This window comes from Tiliqua scincoides, chromosome 2 (genome assembly GCF_035046505.1).
Source record: "Tiliqua scincoides isolate rTilSci1 chromosome 2, rTilSci1.hap2, whole genome shotgun sequence".
Taxonomy (NCBI): Eukaryota; Metazoa; Chordata; class Lepidosauria; order Squamata; family Scincidae; genus Tiliqua; species Tiliqua scincoides.
In genome coordinates this window covers 257,454,045-257,467,457 of record NC_089822.1, presented here as the reverse complement: position 1 = coordinate 257,467,457, position 13,413 = coordinate 257,454,045, and the positions used below count along the sequence as shown (strand labels likewise).

The 13,413-nt window shown below is 52.1% G+C and overlaps 1 protein-coding gene across 2 annotated transcripts in view; it reads right to left on the bottom strand.

Annotated features, from left to right (window-relative positions):
- PRRC2A (proline rich coiled-coil 2A) overlaps positions 1-13,413 on the bottom strand; it is a 38,104-nt gene that overhangs the window by 4,726 nt on the left and 19,965 nt on the right. For both annotated transcript variants that reach the window (XM_066613336.1, XM_066613337.1), the window contains exons 9-23: positions 13,088-13,227; positions 12,777-12,867; positions 12,241-12,463; positions 11,025-11,421; positions 8,564-8,784; positions 7,955-8,306; positions 6,847-7,057; positions 4,425-6,494; positions 3,446-3,696; positions 2,785-2,912; positions 2,552-2,672; positions 1,778-1,866; positions 1,404-1,646; positions 464-652; positions 287-349 (exon numbers count right to left, since the gene is read on the bottom strand). In XM_066613336.1, the coding sequence (XP_066469433.1) occupies positions 287-349; positions 464-652; positions 1,404-1,646; positions 1,778-1,866; positions 2,552-2,672; positions 2,785-2,912; positions 3,446-3,696; positions 4,425-6,494; positions 6,847-7,057; positions 7,955-8,306; positions 8,564-8,784; positions 11,025-11,421; positions 12,241-12,463; positions 12,777-12,867; positions 13,088-13,227 (4,789 nt within the window). The remainder of the gene's footprint in view (positions 1-286; positions 350-463; positions 653-1,403; positions 1,647-1,777; positions 1,867-2,551; positions 2,673-2,784; positions 2,913-3,445; positions 3,697-4,424; positions 6,495-6,846; positions 7,058-7,954; positions 8,307-8,563; positions 8,785-11,024; positions 11,422-12,240; positions 12,464-12,776; positions 12,868-13,087; positions 13,228-13,413) is intronic.

Genomic DNA, 13,413 nt, shown 5'->3' with positions numbered 1-13,413 from the left:
AGCTTTTTCAGTTATCAGTCTGGCTGTAGAATTTTGAACCAGCTGAAACTTCAAGAGGAATCTTCAAGGGCAGCTCCAAGCATACACATGATAGTAATCAAGCCTGAATATTACTGGGCTACAGATGCCTGCCCTGCTTTAGATCTTCTGCGGTTTTCAAGGAACCTAAGGAATAGAATTCTTCTCTATGGGAAGGGATAGGCATCTGGCAACCCATTCCCAGACCACGGAAGCTGCTGGAGCCCTCCAGAAAACTCTCCCCACCACTTACTCCCTCAACAAGTACCTGGTGCAGCTCTTCCTTGTCTGGCTTCGGTCCTTCATTCACCATGAAGTGAAGGTCTGCGTCCTGAAGGGGCGAGAACCAGAGTGGGGACTTGGGGCCGGGATTGTTTGCTCAGTCTTGCAAGGCGGCTGATGGCAAACCTCAGTGGTGCAAATCTGCACAGGCCTTCTCACGTACCTTTTCACTGGCTCCAAACTGGATAGGTGGGCCACCCCCTGGAGACTCCAACTGGGGGCTCAGCTCCGAATTCCTAATGCCCAACGCCTCTGTGCTCTCTTTTGCCTTCTCCGCTCGCTGGGAACGCTCCGTGCCAATGGCACCAGGGGGAGGGTGGTCTCGGGGCGGAGGTTCAGGGGAGCTGCTCACCTGTCACAGAAGGAGGAGGGGTGAGATTCTGGGTGCCCTCGACACCACTCCTGCCTTCAGGCCCATTTCTCTCCATTTTGCTCAAGACCAAACCTTGTGGTTTTTAGGACTGCTACCGTTACACATTCCTTGAGCATCAACTGTGCACTTTCAACTGGAAAGAGAACTTACAAAATCGAACAGGCAGTCAGTGGTCAGAGAGGCAGGTGTCCCACAATTCTGCATCATCACAAAAACCACCTCTGAATGCAAGATGCTCTGGCTGCATAGCATGGCATCTTCTCTTTCAGTGTATTTTATTTGATAAGCAAGTTTCTGCACATCACGGTTCTCTGGGAGCTGCAGGGCACAAGGCTGTGTGCGGTGGTCCTGACACTGAATGGGCAGACAGACTCTATGGCCAACCCACCCCCCTGCCTCAAATCCACACAATCCATGTACCAGAAGCCTTTGGAGAGAGCCGTTTCTACAGAATGGCTGAAACTCAGAATGCAGCAGGTCAAAACAAGAGAAAGCTACACATTCAAGTTACTCTGTCCTATAGCCCAGGCCTTAAGGACACACTCAGCTCATGGCAAAGGAGCAATTCCTGTGATATACAGTTGACTGTGCTCTGTTATGTGAGATTTCCTCCCTGTTCTGACTCAACTCCTCCATGACCCACCCCCACATTATTGCCTGGCACTTGTCTTAAGACCAGGACTGAGAGGACTGAGTGAGGCTTGCAGATACCCTCACATGAACTTCGCACCTTCTTATCCTTGAGCAGACTGGTGTCTCTGGCTGGTGGTCGTCTCCTCTGCTCTTTTGGCTCTGATCCCTCTGGCCCAGCTGCTGCTGCATCATTCTCACTTTTGCTGATGGCCCCACCATGCTTGGCCCCCGTGTCTGGCGTGGCCTTCAGACCCCCATCAGGAGAGCTACGCTGGCTGCAGGTGGCAGAGGAGACCTGCGAGTCACTGCTGAGGTCCACACCACTGTCTGACAGACTCATCTGGGAGAGACCAAAGGGGGAGGGGAAGCAAGCAGTGAGCAGCCCTTTCAATCAAATCTAGTCTTGCGGCCTAGAAGGAACCTTGCTGGAGGAAGAAGTATGTCTCCCACCCTCCAAGGTGCAGCCCTCACCTCTGTACTGGCAACCTCTTCAAAGGCATTCAGTGGGTCAATCCAGGGTTCCACTGAGGCAGGACGGTAGCTCTTCCGTGAGGAGTCCCCTGAAGCAAACACATGGGCAGCCTGAAGATGCAGTCCAGGCACCAGTAACACATGTTCCTTTCAAGGTGCTCATGCACCTCACCCCATACTTTGCATCAGTTCATGGGCAGGTTCTGCATCAGGCAGATTCTGCATTCCAATTGACTGGAGCCAATTCTCAGAGCACCTCTGCACCCACAACCACCTGGGCAGTGGAAGAACAGTTACTCTTCCATCTGAAAGAAGCATGCTGCTGCTGCTCGCCCTCCTCCCATCTGCCAAGGAAGTGCCACCATCTTTGGGAGGGACCCCGCCCAGGTAGGAGGGGGCCCATGGAGGACTGGTTACAGAGGGTCTTCTGAACCTAAGAGACAGCCCTCGAATCAGTTCATTCCAGGGAGCCACTCTTCAACTCAACAGAAGTCACTCATGAAAGCAACCATCTCCATGGACAGAGACAAGTTTCAAAATGTTTCCTCTCCAGCATATCTACTTGGCTCAAAATTTGGGATTCCCAAGGCAACAGTCTTCTTTCAAGACTAAACTTAGGCTTAACCCTAAAAAAAAAATACCTTCACCTTTGAATCCGTATTCTCAGCTCTCACCCCCTAAAACCTAGAAAGTGCACCCTTCTACTCAGCTAGTTCTGCTACTTCCTCCCCCAAAACACCACCATCCCTGTGTGTCCACCATTTATTTACTCACTAGAATTAAGTTGGTTCCAGATCCGTGGTGCAAGCCCCTCAGACACTGGGACGCTCCTGCTACGAGGCTCCCCTGGGGCCTCCTCTTTGGGGCCTGGGCCACTGGGGAAGGCCAAAGGTTCCTGTGAGAGGGGGAGGAACGCTGTTAGAAACATGTCAGCAGCCCAATATCCTCCTCACCCATATGCATTCCCTCCCTAAACAGCTGGGTTAAAAACGGAAAAATCATCTTACCTGCTGCAGCAGATCTTGCTTGCGAGGGCGTTCCCGGCGCTTGGCAGCAAAACCACTAACTGTGCTGGGGTCCTTCAGGGGGACACCTTTAGAGTGAAGCAGCTGGTTCTTGTCCAAGAAGCAAGAATCTGGGGGAGGAGGAGAACCCTCGTGTATATATGCGATCTCCCACAAAGCGGGGTGGGAAGGGCACCACAACAGAGACAGAAGGACAGACAAGGGATGCCAACAAGACTGGTTGTCTTTTGAATGTAGGCTCCAGCACTTTTTTTTTTAATTAAAGCAGAAGCATTTGGAAATGCAGCAAACACAGCAATCCTTGCCAGAATCCATTAGAAGTCATTCTTGGAATTGCACAGTCAGGATTACTTCACAGTGGACACCTGGCCTCCGGTGCTGGATTTGCTGGCTTCGAGAAAACCCACTGAACCATATGGGGGGGGGATGGGGACTGAAGCTCTTACCAAAGTAGTACAACCCTCCCAGTGCTGCTGGCTTGAATGATTAGGAGGAAATTCTGCACTCAGCCAAACGTCATTGTTTCATCCTCTCTCCCATGAAACAAGGCACAATGACCCTCTAACTAACAAATTAACGTAAAACCGTTTTTGACATTTTAGAGTCCCCAAATGCTCCACTAGTCCCAGATGCTCCCCCTTACCTGTGCTGCTGCTGCTCCTGCTCTCAAAGCGTCCCAGTGGGAGGGCAGGGTTGTTGCTTCCTCTGGGTCCTGGAAAGGGTGGTTGGGTTGGACCAGGGGAAGCCGGTTTCGTGTGTCGGCTGCCTAGTTCGGCCAGAGCCTGCTGGATACCAGCTGGGTCACTGTGGATGACACGGTCCAGGCGATAAACTGTGCTGGTGGTGGGTGCTGGAGGCAGGCTCAAGCCTGGAGAATGGTCCTCTGCGTTCCGGCTGGGAAGGAGACCGTGGGAACCATTATAAAATGGATGGCTCTTACCACTGCGCCCAGAAGACGGGGTGCAGCCACAGCAATTTTCTCCCTTCTTCCATTTCCATAGGTAATTTCAAACCCCCTACTCTCAATTTCTTAAATGATATTTATTCATTAAGCACAAACAGGGACAGAAACACCCAGATTCTTGCAGGTTCCCTCCTCCTGTTCCAGTTCAAGAAATCCCACTGGAATGGGGATTATCTTCGGTAGCAGAGAATAGCTGACCAATGGATTGCAAGACAGAGAATAAAAGTGACCCAGGCAACTGCAGACACATTTTTAAAGAATTCATTCCATTCTTCAACGTATAAGAAAAGGCATTTCAAAAGCAGGCCCAGAGACCTATCGCTCTCCAGGAGCGAGGCTCTGACAAGGACCCTGGTTGGCTTCAGCCATCTTTGGCCAAGAAGCTTGAATTCAAGCTCTTTGCTCAAAGGAAGGAGCAACAAGGCCCTACAAATGTATTAAGAGAAGACAATGACAAAAAGAGAGACACAGCCTGCTCCAAGATCAGGGCATGGTGCAAGGAGATACCTGGTAGTTCTCCCCTACCCTGTCCAGGCTCAAGTCCATTCAAACAATCCAGTCACACGTACCCAGGAAACTTCCTCACCTCCTCCTGCCTCAAATCATGGCTTGCTCTTTGAGCCCCTCCCCCTTTCGGTTCCTTACTTCAAGAACTTACCTACGGTTCTTGGGAGACGGCCAGCTCCTCTTGTCACCTCCACTGCGCCCGCCACCAGTCCCTCCACGGCCAGGTTTGCCTCCTCCACCTGGACCAGGGTTGGATCGCCGGTTTTGCCGGTCCATGCCAGGCCGCTGACTAGAGAAGCTGCGTTTGGACATCTCCTTGCGCTGGGCTAAGCTGAGCTCGTTAGAGGGCCGGCCAACCACTGAAGGTGCCCCAGAACAGCCACCTTTCAGGAAAGCACTGGGGGGAGGCCCACCAGGTGCTGGCTCCTTCTCGCCCCCACCCCTGCGCTCAGTGAAGTCACTGCTCTCTGAAGCAGTCTCCCATTCCTCATTAGCCTGGTCTGAGTTCTGGTTGGACAAATCGGGAGATTTTGTGCCAGCCACACGCCGGGCAGTCGATTCCTCTGGCAGTGGAGCAGAGGGCGCTGGGGAGAAAGGCTGGCCGGCCCGCTGCTCACCATTGAGTCGGGCTGCGTTCTCGCGCTCCTGTTTCAGCCTACGGAAGCGGGGCGGTTTGTCCTGCTGCTGAGAACGGCCATGGCGCCGCCGCCGGGGTGGCCTGTCAAAGCCACGGTCTGAGCCGGGCCCAAGTGGCTGCTGCTTGGGAGGAGCCTGGAAGCCACTGGATTCTTCTGGGGCTGCTATGGGCGGTCCTGGCAGTGCTTTCTCCTTGCCTGTAGACTCCAGAGCAACTTCCTGCTGCTTCTCAGGTTTCTTGTTGGGCTGGGGTTTGGATGGAGGGCTCCATCCACCGGGAGGCGCACGTCCACCACCTCTGCCCCTGCGTGAGGGAACGCCACGGGGAGTGAACACACGTCCACCACGGATGCCAGGATCTGAGAGGCGTGGGGGCATCTTGTCAGCAAATCGGGGCAAGCCAGGGGGCTGCGAAGAGGGCGCTGATGTAGAGGTCGTCACAGGGGTGCCTCGACTGCGCTGATTTGGCGCTGGCTCTTTGGTCACCTCCTTGTCTGAATGGGCCACGTCGCTGGCACTCTCATGCGTTTCGCTTCCTGTTTCAGAGCCACGCTGGCGTCGCCGTTTTGGGATCTCTTCATACTCTGAGCCCTCGCTACGAGTCTCACTGGTATTACGTGGGCGGAAGCTGGAGCCTGCCCCAGTGGATTTGCTGGAACCATCGTCCAGCCGATAAAATGGTTCACGGTAGCTGCGGAACTCCCGACTTCTTCCACGGCCACCTCGACCACGGCCACTGTAGGCACCACGAAATCCCCGCCCTCGGGCAAAATATTCCCCACGGCCCCTGGCCCGACCACGACCAGTGTAACCACCACGCTCATAAGGAGCTTCCCGACGTGGCCGGCTTGGCGAGAGTGGCCCCTGCTGCTGTTCTTTGGGGGGTATCATGGTCCCACCATTTACCACTGGTTTCGCTTTGTTCTCTTTGCCAGGTTTTGGAGATTCTTTGGGAGGTTCCGGCTTGCTGCTCACTGGCTCTGGACCCTCCTTAACTTTTCCACCAGGACGAATCTCTTCAATGTCATCTTTTGTCTCCTTAGGGGGTGGTGGTTTCTTGATGGGCCCAGCTCGCCGTGGAGCCTTGTCTCCAATGATCTCCTCAGTTCTCCGGTTGCTGCTAGGACGGGGACCCCATCGTGTTTCTGTCTTGGATTCCCGCCGTGGCTGCTTGTGAAAGTCATGCTGCTGCCGTGGAGGTTTCTCCACTCGCCGCAACACCTCCTCTTTGACCAGCACCTCCTCCTTAGGTGGTTCAGACGGAGGTTTCTTTGCTACTATTGGCCGACTGACTTGAGGCTCAACTGGCTTAATCTCTTCTGGGGGATCCCGATGCAGCAGCTGCGACTCCTCTTCACTTTTGCGAGATGCCTGGACTTGAGGTTCAGGTCGCCCGTTTCTGCTCACCTCTGCTGATGCGGTCAGGGTCACGCTGGCTTGCCAGGGGGCTCCGGGTCGGGGGGGCTCATCTACTGGGAAGCGGTGCAGTGGAGTAGGATTGCCATTTTCTGAGAAACCCTGGTAGTTCCCCATGTAAGGCTGAGGGGTGACAGCCTCACGCAGGCGAACTGGAGGTGTCTCGCTCCTGAGAAGGAAAAACAAAGATGACACCAATCATTCTAAGGGTCAACTGACAACCTTCAGTCAAACGTGGCCCAAAATGGTGCTACCCCCCCTCCCCATCAAAGTGCCCAGCTCTGAGGCACAAGAGGAGTATAGACAAGCAGCACTTGTGGCAACGAAGACTCAGAAACTAGTTGCTCTGCGGACAAGACACAAGATCTTGGTTCACCCCCACTTCTCCTTTCACACAACGTTCAGCTCATCAGGACTCTATGACTGCACCTCCAACATTGCAAGCTGAACTTTCAGGATTAACAATTCAGCCAGATCCCTTGTGTGGCCAACCCAACAGCACTCCTCCAAAAATCCCTTACCGTAGCCCCTTCTCCTCCTCATCCTGCTGCCGAAGAGACACTGCTTGAGGCCGCGGGTCTGCACCAGAGGGGGCGTTCGAGAAGACATCTCCAGTCCAGGCCAGCTTGGGATCAACTGGTGGGGTACCACGCTCTCGAAGGATGGGTGGGTGACGGTCAAACTGCTCTGAGCTGGAGCCCCCACTGTCTGATCTCTCACGGGGTAGGAGACCTAAGTGAGAGAAGGAAGAGTCACACATTCCTGCGTGAAGAAGGCCAATTCTATGCTTGGGATCATTAGAAAAGGTACTGAGAACAAAACAGCTAATATTATAATGCCGTTGTACAAATCGATGGTAAGGCCACTCCTGGAGTATTGTGTCCAGTTCTGGTCGCCACATCTCAAAAAAGAGATAGTGGAAATGGAAAAGGTGCAAAAGAGAGCGACTAAGATGATTACTGGGCTGGGGCACCTTCCTTATGAGGAAAGGCTACGGCGTTTGGGCCTCTTCAGCCTAGAAAAGAGGCACCTGAGGGGGGACATGATTGAGACATACAAAATTATGCAGGGGAAGGATAAAGTGGATAGAGAGATGCTCTTTACACTCTTACATAACACCAGAACCAGGGGACATCTGCTAAAACTGAGTGTTGGGAGAGTTAGAACAGACAAAAGAAAATATTTCTTTACTCAGCGTGTGGTTGGTCCGTGGAACTCCTTGCTGCAGGATGTGGTGATGGCATCTGGCCTGCATGCCTTTAAAAGGGGATTGGACAAGTTTCTGGAGGAAAAATCCATTATGGTTACAAGCCATGATGTGCATGTGCAATCTCCTGATTTTAGAAATGGGCTATGTCAGAAGGCCAGATGCAAGGGAGGGCACCAGGATGAGGTCTCTTGTTATCTGGTGTGCTCCCTGGGGCATTTGGTGGGCCGCTGTGAGATACAGGAAGCTGGACTAGATGGGCCTATAGCCTGACCCAGTGGGGCTGTTCTTATGTTCTTAAAGCCTACTGACCCCTGCAGTCTCGTAAGCCAATCCCCTCCAAGTTGGGCTGGTGAACCTGGCTAGCAAAACGCTTCCCTGCCTGCTATCAGCATGGCTGAGCCTCCTCCAGCTCAACTTACCAGAGGGGTGCACCCCAGGCGGGTAGAAGTCCATGGGGGGCCGCCCTTGCATCATGCGTGGGTCCATGTAGGGAGGGATCATCATCCAGCGAGGGTCAAAATTCATCTGTGGCATTGGTGGGGGGCGCCCAATGGAGCCTGGATACATCCCTTTGGGTGGAGCCTGCTGTGCTGGAGGTGGGGCTGGGGGCTGCTGTTGCCCTGATGGCCCAGGCTGAGGGTGGACATTGCCTGAGGGGCCCATGGTGGCCAGGGGAGCACCTGTTGCCTGCTGCTGGGTAGAGGAAGCTAATGTCGGCTGAACCTGGTTGTGCTGCTGTTGCCACTGCTGCTGCTGCTTTAACAACTGCTCCTGAGAGGGCAGAAAGAAAGAAGAGACCCCTTAGTGAGCAGCTTCCAACAAGCCATCCCTGAGTGAAAGGCATCACCCTGTAGCAGATAGAATCACCAGAAGAATTCCTCAGGTAGCTGTGAGGACATCAGATATCAGAGACTCCAGTCCAAACAGACTCATCACTGCAACCAGACACTGACTGGTGTTCCTTCTCTTCACAACTGACAGAAATCCTGCCGACTCAAGTTCAGGCATCCAACTCTGTGACCTCTTACCTGCTGCTGCCTCTGGAATCGAGGGGGCAATGACTTCTGGTACTTTGAATAGCCGAGAGTCTGAGCTGGAGGGGGCTGGCGTGCCTGAGGAACCGTCTCCCCTTTGGGCTCCACCTTGGTTGAAATGGGAGTTGCTGGGACAGGAGGCCCAGGTAAGGGTGGGGGCTCTTCCCTCACTTCTGGCACTTCCTTGGGAGGTGGTGGCAGAGGCGGCTCAGCAGCTAGGCACAGGAGAGAGCAACTTCGTGAAGCAGTAGACAAGGCTAGGGTTCATGCGCATTCACTGACGGGCCCTTAAAAACCATCTGAATCTCCCTATCCCTTCAGACTGAAAAGTGTGGAGCCCACCTTACACCCTAGCAGCATTCTATTAAATTTAACACCTCTACCAAACTCTAACCTTCACCCCTTTCCCACTGGCACGTTTACACATTTTTATTCAGAACATTATTTCAGGGAAGTACTGCCAGAGAGCTGTGCCAAGTCTCACTCTAAAACCCATTTAAACTCCAGCTATGTTTTAAAGTTTTTTGCTTAGCAGTGATGGTATATTATTTCAATTGTCTTACTGTACGGTGATTTAGATGTTATAAGCTTCATAAATTAAAGATTATGAGTTTTGGCTCTGCCGTGACAGACACACCCCCCCCCAAATGTTTAAGGTCGTATTCACACATTATTAGAGTACATTGCTTACCAACTGCATTATCAATGGATGAACTGCATCTATGAAACAGCTGTCTTAACACAACACCACTACAAGATACAGGGCATTCATACATTCAGCCAGCAATAACCAGAGGTCACAGCGAGACTAGTGAAGCGGCATCTGTGCAGGTGATCCAATTTGTCATGGGACAAGACAGACGTGACCTTGCTTGCTCTTGAACACTGTTAGGAGGCGGCCTCTGGGCACTCCCTACTTTCTGAGGTCAGGCAGGAAGTGACTAGAGACATGCCCTTTTCAGTCATGGTGCCTGGCTGCAAAACACTTTCTAGGGGCAGCGTTCGCAGGACAAGTAGGCACCTCTTTTAGCTGACTGAACACTCACCACCTTGTTTTCAATAGACAACACAGGCCTACGCATTTTGTTGTTAAAGTTAAGACATATTCTAGGGCAGCGATTTTCAAGCAGCGTGCCATGGCACATTGGTGTGCCATGAATGGCCCGCAGGTGTGCCGCAGGAGTCTGGAGAGGGTCATTTATTACAGAAGGGCCACTGGGGGATGTGAGCCCCACCACCACCAGCATGATGTGCTTTGTCACTTGTCAAAAGACTGACAGTAGGCTTTGACACTTTTAGCGCCTTGTCAGTGTTCCCCGAGATGAAAAGGCTTAAGAATTGCTGTTCTAGGGTATATTTGGGGTGCTCAACCAAAAAATGGCATCGGTTTTGCCCGATTGATTCTAGTTTGGGAGGTACAACATAGCAGCCTTGTATACTGATTCGCTATTTCCAATGCCATGGCTTCCTCAAGAAGTTGCTTGAATCAGCATATAAGTTGGCTATACCATACCCCCAAAACTAGAACCAGTCGGGCAAAACCGATGCCATTTTTGGATTCAGCACCCCTCAAATTTCTTAAATTCGTTCAAACTTCCTTGGCAACTAAAAAAATTGGGGGGGAGGGGGTTAGGCCTTTGTAATTGATGCCCTGCATTGTGCATTTCATTACTGGTGGGTGTTTTTTCACCCTTTACTAACATTTCCGCTTTTATTGATTTTTTGAATTCCTTGTTTATTATTTTTAACTTGTTAGCCTCCTTGGAAGGGGCTGCACCTCAGGGGCAGGGCACATGCTTAGCATGCTGAAGACCCTAGGTTCAATCCCTGCCATCTGCAAGGAGGCTTAAGACGGACCCCATCTGAAATCCTGGAGAGCAGCAGCCAGTCAGTATATAGATGAGTGGTTGTCAATAAGAGGATCAGGACACAAGAGTGTTGACTGTGCCACTGCCGTCTTTTTTGTTCTGTGGCTCAGGTGCGTGAAGCTTGAACAGTGCCAAAGCTAGGGATCCTGGATGAGACAAATCCCACTGAATACTGGGACTGTGGAGGGCTTGCGTGAAACGAAGCCATCTGATTTTCAGGTGGGCCGCCTCACCCCCCACCCACCTGCCCGCTCTCCACTGCCAAGACATTCCGTCTCCTTCCTTTCTCTTTCTGACTCCTTCTGCCTTTCCAATTTAAGCACACACTAGTGCCAGGCCCCTCGCTGCCCAACTAACCTGAAAGGAAAGAAGGGCCCAAACAACACACAGCAGCATAGTCTGACTGCCACTGGGTGGGAAAATAGGAATCACTCACTGGGTTCTTAAGGTGGGCCCCAGCTTGACAAGCCAAAGGACAGTGTACACCACAATGAGATATAGCACTATAAGCCAGCTTCACGTGTTTTATGCTGGGCAGATGGGATGAACCCTCTTCACACCAAACGCTACAATTAAATTACTGGTACCGGCAGAGTCCAAGCTGCTTCCACTGCTGCCGCCACCAACAGCACTGCGAGCTTTGTTCACTAGAACTGGCTCCTCTTTCTCCCTCTTCTCCTCCAGGAGAACTGGGGCAGCTGGCAGGCTGGAGGGCGCTGGGGCAGGAGCTGGAGGAGAAGGAGCAGGAGGCTCTTTGGGAGGCTCTGGCTTCAGGCGCTTGTCAGGAGCGCCAAACTTCTCATCCAGCCGCTTGAGCTTCTCGGCACAGGCAGCCCGCCGCTCCTCTTGCATGCGCCGCTCCTCCTCCTCCCGCCGACGCCGGGCACGTTCCACGGCGGCAGAGATCTCCGAGGAGGACTGCTTCCGGCGCTGGCGCCAAGCCTCGTCCTCATCTTCTGGCGGGGGAGGCCGCATGGGACGGTCCTGGGGAGGAAAGATCAGATCAAGGCTGCTGAACACAAACACTCAAATAGCAAATGTTCTGAAGGAGGGCAAAGGCTATTTCTTTCATCTCCCCACCCAACCAAACAGCGATATCGAAACATGAGCACATACATGCAAGCTAATGTGTCTCCCACCCCCCACCCCCAGCATCTCGGTATGGATGCTCTATTTAAAGCAGACCCTGAATCACTCTTGGTCTACTCAAGCTGCAACCAGAGAAATCCATTCTAGCATTCTTTGTTAGCAGGGCCACACAGGTGTCACTATTCCATGATCCACTCCACGCAAGCACAACATTTTGTACTGAACACAAAGTTTGTCATCTTGAGAATTTAAAGAAATTACAGCACATTCCCAGCCCTTCAGGATACAAAATAGAACTTGTAATAATCATGGCTTGTGAGCAGCAGCTTGGCATTAAAACCCCAGCTCTGCAGTTTCTGCTAGCAGGGGGGAGGGGAAAGGAAGGAAGCATACAAGCTCAGGAAGCTGGGTTCTGGATCACAAGTCGTGCTCTGATCTTGTATACTGGCCCAGAATCTCAGGCAAGACAGTTCCAAGGAGGCATCGTCTATAAGAGATGCATTTTCCAGACTAAAGAAACTTTCAACAGTACAAGAGTTTTGTCCATTTCACCTAGAAACCTCATGTAGCTGTAGCCCCTTTGGTGCACCACTTTTATACCCCTTTGGTGCACCACAACAGCCATGTCCTCTCCTGCTTTAACCTACTAGGTTTCCTTTGAACGACAGCTATCAACCATGGCGGCTGTAAACTTTCCAGCCCCTGTAGACTCACCGGGAAATCATTGGGCTGTCCCCAGTTGCCCCTGTTGGGGGGTGGCGGAGGTGGCGGCGGCCGAACAGCAGGGGAAGGAGTTGGTGGCTCTTTGACACCCTCTGGAGGATGAGTATTTTCTGCCCAGGCTGTCTTCACAATATTTTGATCCTCTTTAGGAGTTCCAGCTTTTTTTGTATCTGCGCCTGACAGCTGGTTTTCAGGACCAGGGGTCTCACTGTTGCTTTGGGACAGAGGTGGAGGGGGGAAAAAAAGAAAAAGATGTCAAATAGAGCTAACGGGATCTTGCACCTAATGCTTGGTGACAGAGTGAAAAGAAATGATGATGAATCTGTCTTGGGTTTCCCTTTAGTTGGAGTTGTCGCCATGCAGGAGGTGCTTTCCTGCGCAGCGATCCTAAACAGCTGAGGGTTGCATCTCAGTGCAGTCACATTGACAGAGCTGACTGCAAGGACACTTCCCATGGAACCAATACCCAATTCTGTAGAAATGACTCATGTAATTGACCACCCAAGCACTTCAGTAATAATTTTTACCGATTCTCAGTGGTTTCTTCATCGGAGTCTTTCCCATCTTCTTCATCACTGAATTTCAGCTTCTCAGTATAGTCCACTTCTTCATGGGCTCCTGAAGGAAAGGTACAGACAGCTTCAGACTGACAGATTCAACTGGGAAGGGTGTAGGACAGAGCATCATGAACAGGTAATTGGTCTACAGAGTTCTGGACTGACCAACTGATAGACAAGGAGCTGTAGTTAGGACTTGGGTTCTTTGGGAAAATGGCTAAGTACCAATTTTAAAAATAAAATTAGGAAAAAGGGGCTTGGGGATTATGCCCACCCATTACCTGCCCAGCCTTCATCATTCTCCTGGTCCAACTCGTCAAATTCTTTTAGATCGTCCTGTTTGAGGACAGGGGGCCGGCTCACAGGCTCCGCCATGCGCAGCGGAGGTTGTGAGGGGCGGGGTCCTGGGAGCCGCTGGAACCTGAGAAATGCACAACAGGGACACAGGGAGGGGAGATTACCAGAAGCTCCAGTTCTGCTGTCTTCACTACTCAGAAGATCCCACTCTAACCCACTAGAGGGACTGAAGGACTGTGTGCTGTTAACTGCTGAGAAAATAAAGCAATTCCCTTGTTTTGGGGAGTGTGATTGTCGGGGGGGGGGCAGA